This window comes from Thermobia domestica, chromosome 5 (genome assembly GCF_964235325.1).
Source record: "Thermobia domestica chromosome 5, izTheDome1.hap1.1, whole genome shotgun sequence".
NCBI classification, from domain to species: domain Eukaryota; kingdom Metazoa; phylum Arthropoda; class Insecta; order Zygentoma; family Lepismatidae; genus Thermobia; species Thermobia domestica.
In genome coordinates this window covers 318,187,985-318,210,282 of record NC_137458.1, presented here as the reverse complement: position 1 = coordinate 318,210,282, position 22,298 = coordinate 318,187,985, and the positions used below count along the sequence as shown (strand labels likewise).

The 22,298-nt window shown below is 37.7% G+C and overlaps 1 protein-coding gene across 11 annotated transcripts in view; it reads left to right on the top strand.

Annotated features, from left to right (window-relative positions):
* The window catches only part of LOC145686807 (uncharacterized), an 82,648-nt gene that overhangs the window by 21,358 nt on the left and 38,992 nt on the right, over positions 1 to 22,298 (top strand). For 10 of the 11 annotated variants that reach the window (XM_081760487.1, XM_081760491.1, XM_081760492.1 and 7 more), the window contains exons 3-4: positions 1,290 to 1,641; positions 10,589 to 10,785. In XM_081760487.1, coding sequence (XP_081616613.1) covers positions 1,290 to 1,641; positions 10,589 to 10,785 — 549 coding nt within the window. The remainder of the gene's footprint in view (positions 1 to 1,289; positions 1,642 to 10,588; positions 10,786 to 22,298) is intronic. The other variant, XM_081760486.1, reaches the window with a different exon arrangement.

Here is a 22,298-nt window from a genome sequence, read left to right as displayed (position 1 = left end):
AGGCATTCCAGGTGAAGCGATGGCGCTGGTGATCCCTCGTGGTCATGTGACTGATGATGTCATTGCTGTCTCCGTCGCGTGCAACTGTAGTATTCTATTGTGAGGTGTACGTGGTACATTACAGTATTAACAGAATATCAAGGATCTCGGAAATAAAAGACAAACGACTAAGAGGAAGAACGAGAACTAGAGGGCCGGATGAAGTTACAAGATATATATATAGAAGCAAGAGGTATGGAGTGGCAGCAAGTGGAGAATGAGAGGTGATGGAACGATGGAAGATAGACAGGCCGTGTGAATATCCAAGCCCCGCTCCGAGTGAATGAATGAGAAACGATTTTAAGTAGAATTGACATGAAGATGATGATGATGAATTATCTCCGTAGGAGCCATGTCAACTTTGGTTGAGATTGGCTCTGACCAAAAGCTGAGATCGCCTTTAAGTGGTCAGAAGGAGGTGATACACGGTGTTTTCACTAATATGATCCTACGAATAATAGATGTAATTCTTAATCTAGGGGCGAGAAGGGCATGGACCACATTGGAAGCACTGTGAACAAAAATTGTTCTCCAAATGACTGTGCACGAAGCGACCTTAAAGTTAACTATAAACTTAACCGAGTGTGCAACGACTACTTAACAATTATAAAGTACACTGAATTTTTGTAAGCTAAGTTTAATTATTTGACCAGCTACTCTTTACACTCAAGAGTAGAAAGCAGCTTTATACTATACTTTAACCGTGTGAGGAACAATTGAAAATCATGTCTTAACTATTGAGTCATTGCATCAAAAGAACCAATATATTTCAATCAAAAATTTTCTTTTAGGCGTTATATTTGGAGAACTACATATAGTGTAGCCAAACCCAAACTTCAGTTAACTCAGTATAATGTGCTTATTCCATTAAAAAAAATAAATAAAAAAATAAAAAAAATACGAAAAGTTGATTTAGGAGCCGTTGAAAAATTTTGTGGCCCCTGATCCAAAAACTAATTATTGGCCAACATCGCAAACTTTTGTGCCCCCCCCCCCTCCTTTTTTTTTGATCATTTCTAAAATTCTTGTTTTGGACTATTATTTTACTATGGAGCCTATCATTTCTTTTTTTGATAGTAATTTTTGGAAGATGAATACGGATCACGGTTGATCAAAATACTATAATTTCTCTTGGACAGATTTCGAGTTGAGTTGAATGTAGCTAGTCCAAGTTGAACAAGGAAGTTAGGACGGTGAAGCTGTACTTTTATTTTTGTATATGTATTTTACTTATGTTATCTTTCTTGCAGCAGGGTCCTTGGTGGAAGCGTAACAAAGTAACTGAAGAAACCTCTTCAAAAAATGAAATTAGTATTGTGAAGAGTGCGACGAACAGAAGAGAGACATCAACAAGTAATAGTTCCTTAAATCGTGTGGCCATAGATAAGGAAAATTCTTTAGAAAAGCAGACGATTTGTAGTGAAACTAGTGAGTTAATTCATTTGGAGCTGAGCAGTGATGATGATGATATAGATGCTTATTCTGTTATCCAACCTTCAGAGGAAGTAATAATAGCTGACGACGTCGACGAAAGTTCCGTTCCGAACGCTACAAAGGAGGATGATGAATGTGTGGTAAAACCTCCGTTTGATGATGTTGCAGGTGAGGATTTGCATGAAAGTGTAAGCTTTTAGAAATTCACGCCTAGTTTGCTTTATACTTCCCTGTACTTTTTTTTCTTATTTCTTTTTCAGCACCATCTGATTTCAATAGTAATATTTTATCTACTGTGTGTACAATCTGGTCCAATATTTGAGCCGCGGTGACTCAATGGTAGGGCGTTCACCTCTGGTGCGTGGGGGTCTCGTTCAATCCCCGCTCACGCTAAGTGAACTGGTGGTGGACAAACAGCGTGTGCATGGGTTGTCTCGGGGTTCTCCCCTTTCTTCCCACTTTCTTCATTCCACCATTTCATTCGTTTCTCATCATTACTGTCTCCTTTAGCCTCCACAGCATAAGCGTGGGACGTGAAACTCAAAGATTTCATTTCATTTCATTTGGTCCATTATTTTATGCAGAACTTAGGATTACCCCGATGTGTTATTGCGGAAAATAGTTGCATTTCTCTTTAGGCATGTTTCACATAGAATTCGTCTGAGGAAAGTCTCGCGCGAAATTTGAACATTTCGTATGGGCATCTTAGTGAAGCACCATCATGCTTTTTACCCCTTTCCTTGTAGGTCAGGTATGAACAAACTCTGGAATTCGTGTTTATTTAATTATTTTACTTGAAATCTAAGCCCGTGTTCAATTATTTTAAATGAAAATCTAAATTGATTTTTCTAAATTTGAGATATTCCGAGATATAGGCGTCTTAATTAACCACCCCAATGCCGTTTTCTTCTCTCCAAAATCAAATATCGGGTGAGAACAAACATGTTGAATTGCGTGGGTTGTTAAATATACAAGTTTCCCTAAGCTGTAAAAAAAATTGTTTTTTAAAATACATTAGTAAACTATACATATATGTGCAGGTGAGTGCTTTGTCACCTCTTCATATAATCTTCATTAACATTCGTCTCACCGTTGTATCAATTTGTCCAAACCTTTTGTAAAAAATAAGGGCTCCGGCTATTTAGCACTCTGCTCACATTTCGCTGCTTTTCTTCATCAGTAGTTGACAGGAGACCACGTCGCTTATGTCGAACCTGAACTCTTCTTCAGGGGAACGCAATTCAGCATAAGCGACTTGATCTCTTCTTGACGATAATGCCCAGCCCCACTCAGCACGCAAACAAGACACAAAATTGAAGGATTAGGGAGGGAACGGCTGCCCCATTCTCCATTCAGCCTCAGTTTAGTGCAAAGTTAATTCCATCTTTTTCTGATGTTAAAGTCTGCATTGCAGAGTGAACATTTCGAAACATATGAAGTGAAGCGGAATGTAAGGAAAATACTAAATAGCCAAGCTTTTTTTTTTTTTTTTTTAATACAAAGGGTTTGGTCAAATTGTTTCAAGCGTGAGACAAATGCCAATGGGAATTATGTGAAGAGGTAAGGAAGGACTCACCTACACATGTATGTATAGTTTACAAATGTATGTATCTTAAAAATGAATGTTTTACAGCTTAGGGAAACTTGTATATTGAACGACCCACGTATTTTAAATGTAAAGTCCAAATTCCATATCTCAAACCTTAAGGGATTCCGAAATATGGATATCTTAATATAATAAGTGCAACTCTCCCTGTCCTTTTTCTACCGATCTCATGTATTATTTTTTTTAGACAAATACCAGAAAACGCTGAAATACATGTTTATAATTATTTAAATGTACAGTCTAAATACCAAATTTCATGTCTCTAAGGGGCCGCGGTGGCTCAGTGGTAGAGCGTTTATCTCTGGTGCCTGGAGTCCCGGGTTCGATTCCAGCCCCCGCCAAATAAACTTTGTGGTGGACAAACACCGTGTGCGTGGGTTTTCTCGGGGTCCTCCCGTTTCCTCCCACTTTCTCCATTCCACCATTTCATTCATTACTCATCATCACCGTCTCCTTTAGCCTTATCAGAAGGAAGAGAAAAATACGACATAATTAGACATGCATGATAAGAGTGTTCGTACTCCCATCAACGCATGAAATATGATAATAGTAATATACGTATTTGCATCATAACACAAATCAGAATATTCCATTAAACGAATAAATGAATGAGGATTATTCTTTTTTATATATTTTCTTAATACCTACAGGTGTAATGCGCTGCTATTTTATACCTGCGTCGCATTACATGACAGTATATTTTGGAAGGTGACAATTTGCATTCTTGTCTGTATCCGGTGATTTAAATTTAAATCAAGATAAATTTTTCGAATCGAAATTAACGAGCAAACCAAATAGTTTATTATCCAAATATCTGTTATCCAAATCGGCAGGGAAAGCAGCAGGATAACCTAACGAGGTTAAATTATCTTATTTTGTGTAGAAGAGAGCCTCAAGATATACGAAAATATTTCTTTGGAGCCTCACTTGGTGCACTCCGTAAGAAAGAAGGCGGAATTCGTCCAATAGCTGTACGTTGCACCTTAAGAAGATTGGCTACTAAACTTGCATGCTCCAGTGTTTATCAGCAATGCTCTTCCTATTTCCAGCCCAACCAATTAGGGTTCTCAACGAAAAGAGGGTGTGAAGCAATTATCCATTTAACTCGAACTTTTATCAAGAACCATCAACATTCACAGCACGTCATTCTCAAAATAGACTATAAAAATGCCTTTAATGCAGTGGAACGTGTTATCATGTTAAGTGAAATAAAGCAACAGCTCCCTGCCACCTATCCCTTTTTCTGGCAAAGTTATGCTTGTCCATCAATGCTGTTTTTTGGAGAGAAAACAATACTGTCCCAGTTGGTTGTCAACAAGGGGATCTCGCTGGCCCAATGCTTTTCAGCTTATCAATCCATCCTATAGTTCGCAAATTATCAGCTGAACTAAACTTATTTTATCTGGATGATGGTACTTTAGGTGGGTCCCCACAATCCGTTTTTCAGGATGTGAATATTTTATTAGCGGAGTCTAAACGCATTGGTTTAGAAGTTAATCCTCTAAATGTGAACTGTTTTTCACATCTGGACAAGTGGATCCCACTATTGTATCACAATTTCAACAGCTTCTTCCTGGTATTCGAACAGTTAATGCGAACCAATTATTTCTTCTAGATGCTCCACTGCATGAAACAGGATACGAAATAGCTTTTAATGAGCACCTAAATCAGTTTAAAAATGTTATTGAACGTTTAAATGCATGGGTATACCAAAGTTACAATATTTTGTTCGAACTACTCCAACATGGTATATGCCATTTCTACTTCTCCAAATGGATGCCTGCCTGAAAAAACGTTAGAGTCTATCGTAAATATAACCATGAATCAAATACAATGGACACAAGCTAGTCTTCCAATTAGTGTCGGAGGTTTGAACATCCGCATAGTCTCCGACCTCAGTCTTCCAGCTTTTGTTTCTTCTTGTTATGGCGTGAAACCACTCATCTCCAACATTCTTAGCATTCCTGTTGATGATGTGGTCATTCATCACTTGACAGAGGCAATGGACGTATGGAAGTTCTTATTTGGAAATGACATTGGAAGTACAGAAAAGTTGGGACAAAATAATCTTAAAATCAATTATTAAACAAGAGTTAGTCTTGGATAATGTATTTGATATAGCTCGCTTTAAGACATTACAAGAAAAAGAATCTGGCGCATGGTTGCAATCAATTCCATCGAGGAATATTGGAACTCTCATGTATAACAATTCTTTTCGTCTTTGTATTGCTCTACGCCTTGGCATGAACACATGTAAAAACTTTACATGCATTTGTCGGGAGCAGGTCAATAAAAAGTGTATGCATACATTGAGCTGTTCCAAAAGCGCAGACAGTGTGTCCCGACACGTTGAACGGAATGATATCTTAAAGCGTGCTTTGGCCAGCATAGAAGTGCCTTCAATTTTAGGACCATCTGGTTTATCAAGGGATGATGGGAAAAGACCAGATGGCATCACGTTAATCCCCTGGGAAAATGGGCAATGTCTAGTATGGGATGTCACTTGTGTTGATACTTTTGCAGCTTCTCATATCGTATCAACATCTAAGGAAGCTGGAAGTGCGGTAGAAATAGCGAGCAGACGAAAACATTTAAAATATACATGCTTGAAAGAGGACCATATTTTCATTCCCTTTGCTGTTGAAACAATGGGTGTTTTCAGCCAAGAGGCAAAGAATCTAGTGAAACAAATTGGTTCAAAGCTGGTTGTGAAAACAGGAGATCTGCGGAGCAAACAATTTCTAATACAGAGACTTAGTTTAGCAATTCAGCGGGGAAACGCAACTTGTATTTTTAAATCATTCCCCTCTGATCCTATTATGGAAGAAGTTTTTATATATATATATATATACCTTAAATAGTTATAGGGGACACTGAGAATGAAGATCGGCCAAAGTACCAAGAACATTAAACCTTTTAAACCCAAATGATGTTCACTAGAAAGGAGAGTAAGGAGTCACAAGATGGTGAAAGGTGATAGTAATGGTGAGAGGTGAATTCAAATGCCATGAGATCTTTCTTATTTAAAGGGAAAATACAGCCAGGGATTCACGCTTTTGATAAAATATGCCAACGAAGCAGCTTTTGTCAAAATCGATGGAAGAAAACATTTAGGCTTGTTTTGTGAACATTATATTTTAATAGTTTATGGATTTAAAAGATTACTCTTAAATATAAAGTGAATAAAATGAACAAATTTGATAATTTATGGAGATTTAATTGGAAAATAACTCAACAGGTATTCAATAGAAATAATTAGTTGTTTTATTTTGTTAAAGGAAAGATGATGTAGATAATAATGAAGCACTAATTTCATGTTGGGTCGGGAGAGACTTTATCTCTCCTTCTAATATCAGCCACAGTTTTACGATTATATAATTTAGAATAAAACAATGAAAATCATCAAAATTTTATGTTTATGTTAAAGTATGCAACATTATCTGCATCGCCTGTATTTTAAATAATCAGATATATAAGATGAAGTCATTATCGTATATGATACAAAACTCAGCCACATGGCAAATGAATAGTTGGAGTTGCGGTTTCGTAATACAATTTAAGATATCATTTAGAAATATGGAATTCTGACAAACCAAGTAATTTTAATGTTTTAAATAGAAAATGAAGGATTCTCTAGAAATATATGTATCATTGAACAAAACCAATTAGAATTAAGGTACGAACAGTAATCATATTCTTGTATTTGAACCGTATTTGAACAGTAGCCGTATTCTTGCATGTATCTCTAATATTGAAGATATGAATAGCAGAATCTGAGTAAATTATAATTATAAACTTAACTAATTACTTACCTGCAAATGTACATTCAATGTTATATGTATTCAACAAGTTTCGAACTGATGATACAACAAAGTTAGTACAATTCCAGTTCTGAAGTTTCATTTTCCAATAAGTGGTAATATTTAGAAAATTAATTAAAGTGTTACGTCAAGTTTGTATTACGTTTTTCTCCTTGCGTTGTGATCGTGATGATCTTTTTACATCAACGCGCGTCATTACCACAAATTTTGGAATTTTCCCCGTTTTTGGAAAATGGGGTGGCGTATCCACTGGGCCATAGATGCTCAGATCTTCACGGACAGAAATCGAGCCCGAAGGATGGCATTGCATCTTGAATTTTGACAGTTGCGCATACCTGCGACATCGGCAGCTGAAAAATTGAAATTTGTGATTGAGTTGTAAAAGTAACGGATCCAGTAAACAATGTACGGATTGACACGCGTCTGTACATCACAGTTATGAGATCTGATGCTAGCCCGTGCAGGAGTGTTACACAGGGCTGTTACAAAGTCCTTGCTATAAAACAAATGCTTGTAACTTTTTTTAAAAAAATAGTAATATTGCAGTGTAATAAATGTTAAGATTTTTATTAAGACTTACATTTTGTATCATCCATACATACACCTCCGCCATCATTGCCACACCTCCAGCTGGGCTCCGTTGATATCCATACATCCTGCAATCTCTGGCGAAATCCGTGAATGCTGTTCCGTCTTCGTCCTCAGAAATGTCATGGGTCACTTCATTAATCTTAGCTTTCGGGTCCTGCAAGTCCTTTGGTTTTTCCGCGTACACCTGTGTCTTAACGTGACCTCATAACCAAAAATCACAGGTTGCAAATCGGGGGACCTGGGGGCCAAGGGGTGGGATCTCTGCTCCCAATCCCCTGCGAGGTACCTCACGGTCAAGGTAGTCCTGACGACTTTTATAAAATGTGTGTGTGGTGGGTACTGTTTTGCTGGTAGTGAATGCGATTCTTGATTCCCAACTAAACAAATTCGAGCATCAGGAAATTGGTAAGCATTTGAAGATATGCCTCCCCAATCATAGTGTCTTCGTCAAAGAAAAACGGGCCTATAAGGTGGTTTATTGATACAGCATACCACATATTCACTTTCTGGCTGTCTCTTTCGTGCGTTTCATATTTATAAGGGTTTTTAGTTCCTCTAACAAGACAGTTGAGCCTGTTTACTCTCCCTGAAACATGGAAGGTTGTCTCATCTGAGAACATGAGTACTGCAGAAGCTTTCTGTCGTCATCCTATCGTTTCAGCATCAGTTCACAGAACTTCAGTCTCGTGTCTTGATTATCTTCTATCAGTTCATGTACAAATTTAATCTTGTATGGTTTGAGTTTGAAATGCTCACACATTATCTTGCGCGTTGTTGACTGATGGACTCTTGACTCCAGCGACCGCCGCGGAATCGATTTTCTTGGACTTCTCTCCAGGCTGTCGGCAACTCTTCACACCGTTTTTGGGGTTACTGGCGGCCTACCACTTCTTTGCATATCAGAAACACTCCCCCAGTAGCCAGAAACTTGCTGTGCCAAATCTTTATACTCCTGACATCAGGAGGTACTTTTTTTCTACACACGTCTGAAGTTCCGCTGCACCAAACACCTGATTTCAGTTCTGCATACCAAGACACACACTGTGCTTTCTTTTTGTACCGTCGCGATTTTCATGACTGTTGTTAGCAATGTTGCCAACCTCATCATTGTGATAATGTTGCTAACCAAGAATTAACAGATCATCGCACGATTTAAAGTGTATTTCACTGCAACATCATTATTTTTTTTAATGTTATAAGCATTTGTTTTATAGCAAGGAATCTAACAGCCCTATAGATAGCGAGAAGCGGTTTTCTGCAATCAATTAAGCGTCCCAAGAATATATTTAATCTCTATTGGATTATCTACTAGGATCGGAAATGTTAAAAATCTACTACCACGTACGATTTCAATATTGGTTTTGTTCCAGTACCTTATTTACAGTCACCTGGAGATTTCTTTCCACGCAGCCTCAAAGATTTTCGTATTTTCTCTAACGTCTCCTATCAAATGTACATTGCGTGCGTATATAAGTAAATCTGAGTTCCTACAAGAAGTGTTCAATAGGACAGGCACTGCCATCTCGCTTTTCATGATAACAGTTCTTCACACCATCTCAGCGCTGAAATGAGCTACGTTCTTGCACCAAAAACCTGTAGACATATTGTGATCATAACTGGCTCGTCCGCAGTAAATGGAAGTCCATGTTTTCTACCAAGATGTTTCATTACCGCATCAGCGCTACGCTATTAAATTTTGTGTGCTCTTTGAACAGTAACTCTTCCATGATGTACCACGAACTCAACTGAGCTGTTAAGTCAATGATATCTTGTTCCTGCTTTTGATAATACAAAGCATTTCAAGATTGCCGTGAAAATTGTGAACAGCGATGAAAAAGTTCAGTAGTTGCAGCATTTTCGGAACAAACAATATTACAGAACGTTGACTCACGTCTCTCTGTTCGTTAGCTTGCTCAGATATTGAAAATGCCGGTACTGAGATTTTGTATGGTATTTGTATATACTTACTCGCATATATTCTAAAGCTCTGCTTTTGCAGGAGTAGGTAGAGCTTTGGTAGAGTAAATTATAGTCCGGAATCGACTCCGATTTGCAGTTTTATTATTAAAAAATCCTCTATAAACAGAATTGTATAGAAATACTACAATGATGTAACTTCTCTATTATAAGGTAGAGATAGGTGACCCAAGGCTCGCGCAGCCTAGGACAGGATCTCCTCAGAGCTCCGCAGCAAGATAAGTGAAGTTGATTTTGAATCGCCAATGCTCTGAAGCAATCAGAGAAGGGGTTAAAAACCACAGAGCTCCGCAGCAAGCTATGTGACTGAGGTTGGGAATCCCGACAAAGCTCCGAAACAAGTTAAGCGGGAGGAAGGAAAGCCTAGAGTTCCGAAAGAAACTAGAGGCTTGGGTTGGGTTTTTTCCAGAGCTCCAGAGCAAGCTAAAGGAGGGATTGACCAGCCGAGACTGACAGCCCTCTTGGGTATGTAGGCGCTTCAATGCGGCGGTGGCACTGCTGTTTCCTCGTCGCCGTGTGTTGTTTATAAATAGGAACACGTGTCGAGTGTTTGTAAACACAAGCACGTGGCACGTTACTGGCTGCAGTAACTGAATTCCTAAAGTCAAAGAGTATCTTTGCGGTATCATATCCATCTTACAGCCTTGACCTTGCCCCTGCGATTTTTTGTGTACCCTTTGGCCAAGAAGAACCTTTAGGAACGTCGGCTTGGCGATGAAATCGAGGCAGTGGAAGCATTCGCGGTGAGTTTGGAGTAACTTTCGAAGGATAGCCTTTGAATGTTTGGAGACGTGAAATCGAAGGTATGACAAAGTACTGAGTTCGGGGTTAGAAAGCCAAATATAATAGTGTTTAAAAACTGAAGTGCATTAGATTTACTGGGGAATATTGTGAAGGAAACTGAAAGTATAAATATGTAACCTAACTTGGTGACGGTATTGAAAAGTTTCCCATCTTTAATTTTTGTAGTTACATATTGTGAAGCATTTGTAGCCCGGATAAGATGTCCTTCTTTTTGAAATTACTATAAATTCCGAAGGAAATATTTTCATACACCCTTATAATTTTGTGTAATTGTATACTATTAATATCTTGAAACGATCATATTTTCACTTTCAAGGATGCGAAGAAGTTGATGCGAGCCCGTGCAAGGAGAATGCGAAAGAGGGTGAGACTGAGGAGTCTCAGGCTGATCCTGTATCAGTAACCGCAAATGAAGAGGAGGACGTGTATAATTGTTCTTCGTGTGGTATGAACTTCACGTCGGTAGAAGAACACGTCGAAAAGTTCCATAGCGGCGAGGACGTCGTCGTACAGGTAAGATCAAATTAACTCAATTTCTGTTTCATCATAATTACTGGAATAAACTGTGCCTTTCGTTGGAAAGTTAAAAGTAAAATAGATTTAGTAAAAGAAGTAATTATGAAACACTTTAATGGGCATATGTGTGGGCTTATTATTTGGTCTTGCATTACCATAATAATCGTCATTACCTAATTTATTTGTCGTCGTCTTAAATTATTATTGGTCGGATTACGTCGCTGGTCCACACTCTTTGCAAATTATGCAGCTTGTAGTATTTTGCCCTCAAGATTTTATGATAAGAGAGGTATTAGAGATTGGCGGAAAACCAAATGCAACCAGTGCGGCGTTCATACAGCATCGTGAAGATAATTGGGGAGCTACTTGACTCAAAGAAATAGCGGATCCAGAAAACTGGTAACAGCAATTTGCAGCCTGTTCATCCCCCTTTTAAAGTCTTCAATTAATCGGAGTTCCAGGGGCCGCGGTGGATCAGTGGTAGAGCGTTCACCTTTGGTGCATGGGGTCCCGGGTTGGATCCCAACCCCCGCCAAATGAACTTTGTGGTGGACAAACACTGTGTGCGTGGGTTTCCTCGGGGTTCTCCCGTTTCCTCCCACTTTCTTCATTCCACCATTTCATTCATTACTCATCATCACCGTCTCCTTTAGCCTAACCGGCATAACCGTGGGACGTAAAACTCAAAAATTTCATTTCATTTAACCGGAGTTCCACATAGGTCATTCTTAGTTTACTGAACACCATGCGGGTAATAAGACGGAGACTTCTCTAGTGAAAGGGATACAGGTCGCCTGCAGGAGCGGAGTGTGTGCGTAGGGTCCCTAGGTCGATCCCAGAGCCGTGCCGTGGGGGAGGCGAGCGGGGCGATGGCCCCGGGCGCCGAAGTAAGGGGCGAAAAATTCGGGAGAAAAAAGGAAAAAGGATAGGAAAAATTGCTTGGAATATATGTGTGGGGGCGCCGTCGTATACTCTCGCCCCGGGCGCTGATTTTCCACGGCACGGCCCTGATCCCAGCTTTCACCAAGTGGGCTTTGTAGTGGATAAACATCGTGTGCGTGGGTTGCTCGGGGTTCTCCCGTTGCCTCCCACATTTTTGCATTCATTATCATCATCCGTCTCACTTGGTCTCGGAGCATAATCGTGGGACGTTAAACTAAAAACAAGCTGTGTGTGTGTGTGTGTGTGAAATTCTAGTTGAGATAAGAGACTTCTGAGTAGGACAAATTTTGGGAAGTGGGATGAATTAATATTATGATTCTTTTAATATTCGTTACTCCAACGTTTTCGAAAACCTTTTTTAAGTGAGACCCTCTTTTATTTGTCAGAATGTTACAAGGCGATCTTATTCTTGTCCTCTTCGAAAGAAAACATAATTTATTTTAATGTTTTGAGCATCTAAAATATCTTAATTTTACATTGCTATTAATACAAGAAAATACTTGCTATTTTTTTAAAAAAATAATTGATATCTTACACAAAATTGAAAGTGACTATGTTTGTGACTTAATAATTCCTGAACTACCCGACCGATCTCGATCAAATTTTCAACATAGATAAAGTTCGGGCCTGGGATGGTTTTTATCATTTCACTTTGACGGCGCAACTTAGGGGAAAGGGGAGGGGGAGATATATATATATATAAATAATCGAAAATGACTGATACTAGTGTCGAATCCATAGTTTGTGGGCAGCTGAGATGAACAGTGATGCTTCGTATGCCTTTTAAATTCAAATATAGCCCCGCAACTTGAGGAAAAGGGAGAAGGGAGATATATAAAAATGATTGGTATCAGAGAGCGCTTTAGTAATAGTAAAAGGTGACTGACTACTTTTTCTTATTTTAACCCACCGAAGTGGGCAATTGACGCTTGTTTTATATAAACTATTGGAATTCTTATAATCTTTATCATATGAAATATATAATCCGTCATTCCCATTGTCTAAATTGCTTTCACCTATTTTACTCAATGGAAGCTAATTGCATCTTTGTACTATGTCTCTTTCCAAACTTTTGGACTTCCTCTTCATTATCCTCTCTCTTGTACTCAAACCTCAATTTTTGCTATTGCGACGTGAAAATAACATATGGTTGGAAACGCGTTTTACTTCACTTTATATACATTTTCCGATTCGAGCGAAATATGTACATTGGCCACCGAATTCCGTTCATTGGATACGGACATTTCAAACACATCAACCTAATATTTAACAGCAGATGAAATGAAATGAAATTATTTTCTTAGTTTTACGTCCCACAGTTCCGGCTAAGCTAAAGGAGACTGTGATGATGAGAAATGAATGAAATGGTGGAATGAAGAAAGTGGGACGAAACGGGAGAACCTCGAGAAAACCCATGCACAGGGTGTTTTGTTCACCAGAAAGTTCACTTGGCGCGCATCAAACCGATGACCCCATGCACCAGAGATCTCTACCAGTGACCCACCGCGGCCCCCTATTCGTTAGCCGAATACACGAATATTCGAGGAATTTTAAAAACACAGTTGTGGTTTTTTATCCTTTAATATGTGAGAATTTTTATTTAATATTAATCGTGACTGGATTGCAGTCGTTCAAAATAGGTTCCAGCTGTAAGCTTTTGTTTTTTCGCCGATAAACCTTTGAGTTTTTTCAGTTATAAAGTTCGTTCTTTTATATAAATGCATTAAAAACACAATGTAGCACGACTCAAAACTAACATTACATAGAGAAATTGATGTAGTTTAGGCAGTTATACCATTTATATCCATTAAAACAAGTGCACAGTGCGTTCGAGTGATTATGGTGACTTAATATTTATGATGTGTTTAAGTCATGTTCAAAAATCTGTGAGACATATTGTACGAAAAGGTGTCTACTTCCCTTGGTAAAGCAATCAATATCAAACAGATAAAGCAATTAATGTCTTTGAGCGATTAAAAATTTATTAAATTAGCCTGTGGTGTAGTGGTCATGGGTTAAATTTTTTTTGTAGATTTTTAAAAAATTATAGAGAAAATATCTGACCAGAGTTTTTGAACGTGACTGCACATTGAAACAATGTTGTATGTATTAATTGAGAAACAATCCGCAATTTTGGCATGTTTCTGCCTCCTCCGTGTTTTGACAGCTGCTGCATCTATGTGTAAGTAAGTTAGTGAACATCTTTTAAACTGGAATTCTGAATAGTAGGAACAGTTTTGTACTTTTGAAATTGTCTACAGTCTTTTGCTCTATGCTGATATTAATCAGAAGTTGGTAGATTGTTAATTTTCAAATTGTTAGATTTTTAGAAGATATATGTGGTTCAGCAAGTGAAAATTTCCTTCTTCTTGAGTTTTAAATGCTATTCGGTAGGATTTGCTGAGTTGCGGTGTAATGGTTACTTCGGGTGGCAAAAGAAACCAATGTGATAACCAAGCTTGGGAATCGAACTTGGAATCCGTTCAGCACTCGTGCATTGAGAGCTTCGCTAATGTCAACTTGAATGCATACAAAGTTATCTGTACACAAATGCTGTTTTCCTGCAAATTGTGATGCGATTCAAACAGAACGAAGTTTTGTTCCAACCTCATCATAAACAACATCAATAAACCACTATATTAGAAGTTATGGATTAAGCAATTATAGGTAAAACATACTACGACGAACTATGCACGTAACATGCATAAAGGAGAAATCCTGAATCAAATACACACATGGTCCAATTTACTATACGTATATTATTCATATTCTTAGCTTCTTCATACTTAAACAAAGGTTAAAAAAATGAATGAAAAAAAAAAAAAAAAAAGAGGATTAACTAACAAAGCTCGAATAATTATAACACACAGGTCCACTCGTTACTCCGCCATCTTTCAGAATGGTTTCACTTTTTTTTTCCTTTTCCCTGACGAAGCCCCGCCTGTGGGACTAAAACCCAGGCGTAAAATGAAGCCTCAGACCCCTCATAACATACGAATTTTTATTCATTTCGTCTACACATGTACTTTCATTGGCTGGAGCATTATCATGACGTATAAGAAAGGTATGTGAGAATACGTTATCAGAATAGTGCCCACGGATGAGGTTCAAACGTGAACAGAGTGAGTGCATTATAACGTAAAATGAAAGAAAACACAGAAATGAAACGAAATGTACTTCTTTAAGACCAATGCGTAAAATAAAATGAATATCCAAGTTTAATTCATAATAAAGATCATTATAGCGGCTCCATTAATATTGAGGAAAAATAAAATTTTATAAACGATAATTCTTGGTAAACTACAGTATACCTGGGTATTTCTATTAATCAGAATATTCTAATTGTTTGTTTCCTTCCGTTTTATGTCACAGCATTTCAACACACACAACTCCTGTGTGTGTAGTGCTGGAAACTAAAACCGAATTTTCGTTTTTGAAAACTGAAAAAGCAGTTTTTTTGAAAACCTGTTTCGGCTTTTTATATATATATATATATATATATAAAAGATTTTTTTTTAGCTTTTTCTACTAGTTTGTTTCCGGTTTTTATAAAAGACTTTTGTTTCCGGTTTTTATAAAAGACTGTTTTGTTTCTGGTTTTTATAAAAGACTGTTTTGACCTTTCGTAATTCAACATACTATTAGTTCTCAGGAAGGATTAACGAAGTTGTGTATATATGATCAAGCGAAGGGAAGATGATAATACACAGCAATACATATTTTTGTACAAGATATTATTCGAAGATAACTCCCAAAGATGTTGGTTAAAAGAAAAAGTATAAGAGGGAATAAAACATCATTTGCAGCTCATATCCCTGTATAAGAAATGATGATGATGATACAGGGATTTGCCTCCCTGAGGGTCAAAACACAAAGTTGAATGTTTCTGAAGGTCACTGGCGGAACCTTTGGTGTCACTGCCCGGATAGTCTTCCGTAACTTATTCAGTGTGCGTAGTTTATTCTTGTAGACACACCATTTTACATGACCCCACAAGAAAAAGTGATGGGGTAAAATGTAACCGTGGACGTTAAAATTCTCGTGAAAGTACTCTGTCTGGGATACACCCGCTATACTACAAAATGTTGATACATCTTCAGTACGACGGGGAACAAGCTTGCGCAACTGCTGTTTGCATGTTGCCACCTCACTTTCTTATGAACTAACTAAAATTCTAGAAAAATGTAAATAAAATCCTTGAAGTATGTACGAGAGCAAATGAATATTATCGGGATCACCTTCGAATGAGACACGCAATGAATCAATTCGACATAATGTAATATTAAGGTAACACCATAATGATCAGCATTTTCGTATTTCAAATCGTCATAACACTATCATCTGTCTCTCTACAGAAATCTTCAGTGGCATTAGATAACAAATCAACTAGAGCCCTTCTATTTCAAGTAAGCCCTCGGAAAATATGTGAAGCATACTTCAGCTCCACCCCGCCAGCCTCTTACGGAGAGAACCATCCCTTTGCTGTGGGGAAGGGAGTGAATGACCTAAGCTGCGTTGCCAATTTGTCATTCAGTCGTTCGGTCTTGAGGAGTGAAGATCGTAGGCTACTTAGTGACCAACAAGACTGTGCACAGCAAAGCTCGTGAAATAATTTAATGTGGCAACCCTGTCCACATCCAACCATTGAAGGATTTCTGCCACAGCAACTTGTCCCTTCTCTTTCGAGAGAGATACGGGAAAACACACATCGACAGCAGCACCAGCAGGGTTACACTTGAAATACAAAGGCTCTAAGCACATAATGAAGAATAGACAAATAAATATGGGAACTAATATAAAAATAAGCAACAAAATGAAAATTTCGGTCTTTCAACATTTTCACCAACATTTATTTTTAATCCAATTTCCTCTTTCGTTCGTTACAAAAGCACTTTTTGTCATCTTGCTATTCAGACTTTTTTTTTTTTCTTTTAATTTCTTGAATTACTTACAGGCAGAATTTTTTCTGTATGCCTTGATGGCTTGTATCTAATTTTATTCAAAGTACTGAAATCTGATTTAATTTTGTCTTTGTGCTAAGAATGTTTCAAACATGTGCCTTCCAATTAAAAATATAATAATAATTACTATTATTTCTCTTCTCTCGTCTGAATAATAAAGCCGCAGTGGCTCAGTGGTAGAACGTTCACATCTGGTGCATGGGGTCCTTGGTTCGATCCCAGCTCGCGCCAAGTGAGCTTTGTGGTGGACAAACACCGTGTGCGTGGGTTTTCTCGAGGTTCTTTCGTATCTTCCCACTGTCTTCATTCCACCATTCAATTCACTTCCCGTCATCCCCGTCTCCTTTAGCCTAGCCGGCAATAACGTGGGACGTAAAACTGAAATATTTCATTTCATTTCGTCTGAATAATAATATAATATTAGGCGTTATAATAATATATGAGCCATCCTAGTATATGGCAAAGTTCCACATATGCTTCCAACACGACGTCCTGGCTGTAAACAAATGTCAGACAACTACGAAGAAGACATCGTCAATCATCGTCAACGGTCGGCAAGTGACTTAAGATTAATAATCATCAACATTTCTGGATAAAAGGAGCCCGAACACCGTAGAAGGCATCAATCTCCATCGATAAATCATAACCACCACTCTCTAGGACACTTGGTCTCTTAAGAGGTACCTACCTACACCTTGGCCGCAAAAGCCTTGGTCATTGGGTTCACCAGCAAACCCCCAAGATATCTCGAGGAACTTGTAATGTTTATTACTACTGTGTATAAAAAGAAGCTTTTATAATAAATGCTGATTGGGAAAAAGTCCAAAATCCCGTCTACCACTTTATCTCTACCCTAAAAGAATTTTACAATATTACAGTATGCGGTAAAACAAACAGTACTGAAATTCGCGTACAGGTGGCGCTCAGATGCAATGTGGTATGAGCTGTGAGTGCCACATGTGTGCTCAGTTGTGTGTGGACTAGCGTAGTGTGCAGTTGGTGCGAAAATAATGTTGCTCACAACAGAGGAGAAGGTACTTACTGTCGAGCAATATTTCCGTTGATACGGTGTGGGGCAGCGTCTCACTGCAGGAGATTAGCGTGGATGTCTACTGTATTGCTCTGGAGTATTAGCTATGGCATATGAAGATTTCATCAGTAACATATGGTTCAGTGATGAAAAGCCATGTGTACTTTGATCGCCACATCAATCGCCAGTTGATTATTGACCCTGTCTTGCATGATTTGTGCGGCTTTTACCGTACGAAAATTCTGTCGTGATAACAACAATGGATGCAGCAAGACGAAGCTATTGCCAACACTGCAAGTGAGTCACTTACCCTTCTGCTCAAAAGAATTTGGACATCGCTTGATTTCCTGTGGAACGGATTTTCCATATCCTTCCCACTCCCCTCACCTCATGACTCCAGATGCCTACATACATACGGGGTATGCTGAAGGAAGCAATTTTCCAAACAGATAACTTCCTACCACCATACCGGAGTTAAGAGAAAAAATTCGGTCATTTGCTTTGTCATTCCACCAAACCGTGTTCACTAACATGTTCATCGATCTACAGGACCGCCATGAAGAACATGTGCGACATAATGTTCAATGATGTACAGGAATGATTCCTTGTAAATTTACAATATGTGTTGAGTATCATTTAGTTGCCATCCATTTGCCAACTTTCTTATGTTTCATTATGTTGTACAAAAAATAAATAAATGTCAACGATGTGATAACGATAGTACTGTTTGTTTTGCCGCATACTGTATTACTTTTTTCCTTTATTCTGGAATATGGAGAAAATTTCTTGCAATTTTATGTGTGTCCAATATTAAACTCTTCTGTATCTTTGTTCTTTCTCTTCAATTCTAGTGGTTTCAAGTCATTTTTTTTAACGTATTTTGGACCACTTCTTTATTATTATTGGTATTATTGTCACGTGTTTAATTTTCTATTGTTCCTTACTTTTTGGGCCAGTTGTTTGTGTTTTGTGTTCTTTTTCTGTGTGTTTTCTGCAGGTTTGTTGTGTTCGGTAATGTGATGTCTGTCAGATGTGTACCTCCCTTTTTTCTTTCCTTCTTATTGCGATGTCAGGCCTCTGAGGTACTTCTTTATCGGTTAGTATTGTTTCATCTCATTAAGGTTTTATGGTTTCCGGTTGGTATTTATAATACGGCAATTCTTCTGGCATCATTTCTATTTCTGGATGCGTGATTTCTGTTACTTTGTCATGTCTTCCCTAATATTCAGTTTGTGTTATCATTGCACATCCGCCTATCATATATTCTATTCTGTCTTGGTGTATTTCTCATGTTACTATTGTTATTCATTGTTTTAATAGACAAGCGTGAAAACTTTAGATAAGCCTTAAATAAGAATGTCATATTTAACGTACTTTTATATTACTTTATTTTGATATGTTTAGTTTTACTATGCCAGAAGCTGACACAACTTCTCGTAATTGTAAACAAATTAAATATCATTATCGTAATATATTTATACTTCCATAATATCTTGCGTGGAAACTTTTTTTTTTTTTTTTTTTTCACTTGCACGTGCAAACAACTAGCACTTTCACCGTTGAAAGTATCACAACCAAATATTAAATTTTTGCCTGCTTCCTCAAGGAGTTTTTTACCACTGAAACCCTGTAAAGTCGTGTCCGCAAAGTTATTGTTTCAACTTAATAAATCAATTTGCTATTGAAGACAATAAAATATGACTGTTTTGTCGGAAACTTCCATAAAATATATTGTACTAGTTCGCAGACCGTTTTTTTTTTCTAGTCTGAAGACAATTTTGTTCATCTTTAATAATGATAAAATACCGTATTTTACGGACTATAAGATGAATGTAAATTTTTAAGCATTTTTTTAAAAATACCGTAACAGTTTTACCATTTTTATTATTAGATTGCAAAGCCAGACTTAAAAAATTCTCAGTTTATAAAACCGAACTGACCTTTAAAATCCCCGAAAATCATAATGACCATGAGCATCAAATTTTAAATTTTAAATCAAACGCTGGACATTTTTATATTAATTTCGAGTATAAAACGCACCTGAACTTTGGAGGCAATTTTCCGAAGAAAAAAGTGCGTCTTAGAGTCCGTAAAATACGGTAATGTGTTTGTCTCTTGTCAGAAGGGAGTGACCTAGAGCCACCAAGTTTTGTTCAGAGATCTTTACGAGATCTAATTGTTTACGAAGCACTTTTTTCGAATTTCAGCACGAGGGAGGGGGGGAGGTCAAAATGGATGCATAAAAAGAGACAAAAAGTACCCGGGACGCCAGATATTAGTATCAAATCCATAGTTTTCGGAATTGCTAAGCTGTTTGGTGCAAGTTTCGTTGACATTTAAGCCCAAGTTTAGGGAAGAAGGGATATGGCAGCTGGTCCGGGAAATGATAGGGGCAACGCGCGTTGCTTTTCGATATTTATTAATTTTTCTCGTATTAGAAAGGGACAACGCGAAATGTGCTGCTTTTCTTTTTCTTAAAATAAGTTCCTGCAAAATTTCATCCTTTGTGAGACCCTCAGCTTCCACCAGACTGTTTCGAGCACACAACAGTAACCCATCAGACTAGACATCAGTTATCTGACGTAATAAAAATCTCCCAGCAATTAGAGAATCATCAGGCCTTTTTCTTACACTTCTTTCTTTTTCTTTTTTTCTTTTCTTTTTCTTTTCTTTTTTTTTTTTTACTTTCTTCTTGCGCTTATAAAAGACGGTGTAATAACTACCATCACTTAAATATGAAACCTTGTACAAAATTCCACCAAAACAGAACAAAATTGAAGAAAGGGTCAAATTAACCACCCAAATTAAAGTACATAGTAAATGTAATAACTACATGCCTACACCGTTATTATAAATAAAATCTTAAATAAATATAAAATAATAATACAGAAGAGCCTACTGCAAGATGCCACAAAGAACCATTATGATTTTTTTTAAATCATACAGTTAAATACAAAAAAGAACACCTGAGGGGTCAATTTTACCCCCGAAATGCCTCTAAAGGTTAATGACCAATTTAGACTATGCTATTTTCATTTCTGAATTCTTTTAAATACCTGAAGATACAATGTAACAGTGTAATGACATAGAATGACTCATTCCGAGACTCGAATCCCGACGTTTCACTTACCAGACGGGTGTTGTATATTACTAGTGATTCCTACTCAACAAATGTAGGATGCGTTCGTGTGTAAATGTGAGGTTGAAGGAAGCAGTGTTTCAGTTTTCTTTTTCCTTTATTTTTATCTTAGGCAAAATTTTGAGAAAACATATTACCTCTAAAAGTTCCCAGCTCGAACACTCGTAGCTTCATTACAGCTTTTTACAAAGATATTAGTTCTCGTACAATCAATTTCCTACCCTTGTGGATATATATGATTGGATCAAGGGTGGGAACGTAGTCGCAATGCTAAAATGCTTCATCAAGTAGGGAGTGGAGGAAGAAAGAAAATAAATTTGAAGAACAGAAAAGCTGAAGTGTCCTGGTGAACGCCAATTTGGAATGCAGGGATACGTGATAGTATAAGTAGACTACTAATAAATGGAATGCAGTGGCGGAAGATAAAACTGATGAAATGGGTAGATCGATAGAACGAAGGAATAAAAATTAAAGAGGAAAATGTGTGTGATATAGAGGAAAAGAATATCATTATTCTGATTTATATCTGATCTGAGTTTGGTACCTCACAGTTCACTGTTTCAACATCTTCACGACCTCGGCAAAAGCACTCGGTATTTACGAGTAGTGTCTTACGAATTGATCCCAACTTAAGCACAGATGCGAGTGGATGTGTGAAAGGAAATGCGGGAAAAACCTTGTGATCTGCATTCCGTGAAAAGAATCGTAACTTGCGACGAAAAGTAGATATTTTTCCGAAATTGTAACGTGCACAAGGAATGGTCAAAGAAGGGCCAGGTGCCGAAATCGTCCCAAACTTGGAGATGTCTAGCACAAGGAGATACTCTGTGTCTGGTGGAATTATAAGGTTGCAATCGATTTACCAACGTAATTAGTACTCCGAACAGTTCAAGCGGATATATACAATTGTGTGCCAGGAATACCATGGATTAGTGAACAGAAAGTGAGCCTTTTATATATATATATATATATATATATATATATATATATATAGAAGAAAAGCAATATCTCTCCCAGAGTAAACTCAGGAACTTTAAAGAATTAAACTGTCACACCCCTCATAGAGTTCGGACCTCGAAACACCTTGTATCGATCCATGGCTAGCTTCTGTGGTCGTGATGCTTGAACTATCAAAGTGAGAATTATTATAGGCGTGGCTTCATGCGGTGCAACACGATGATGTCCACTCTGAATCCGTGGCAGCTTTGATTGTAACTTGACGCGAAAGCAATTAATTGACCGAAGTATTTAGTTGAGACTTACTCTGGTATAATTACGTGGTTACTGCGTAGTTATCACTCGTGCTTGTTATCTTTTCTTTACGACTACTACTTCTATAGAACGTAATATTAACTTAATCTAATACAACTCTTGTACTGACACTGCTTGTAGAATATACTTATGCAATTGTGTCACAGACGTGTCTGTTTTTAATAGC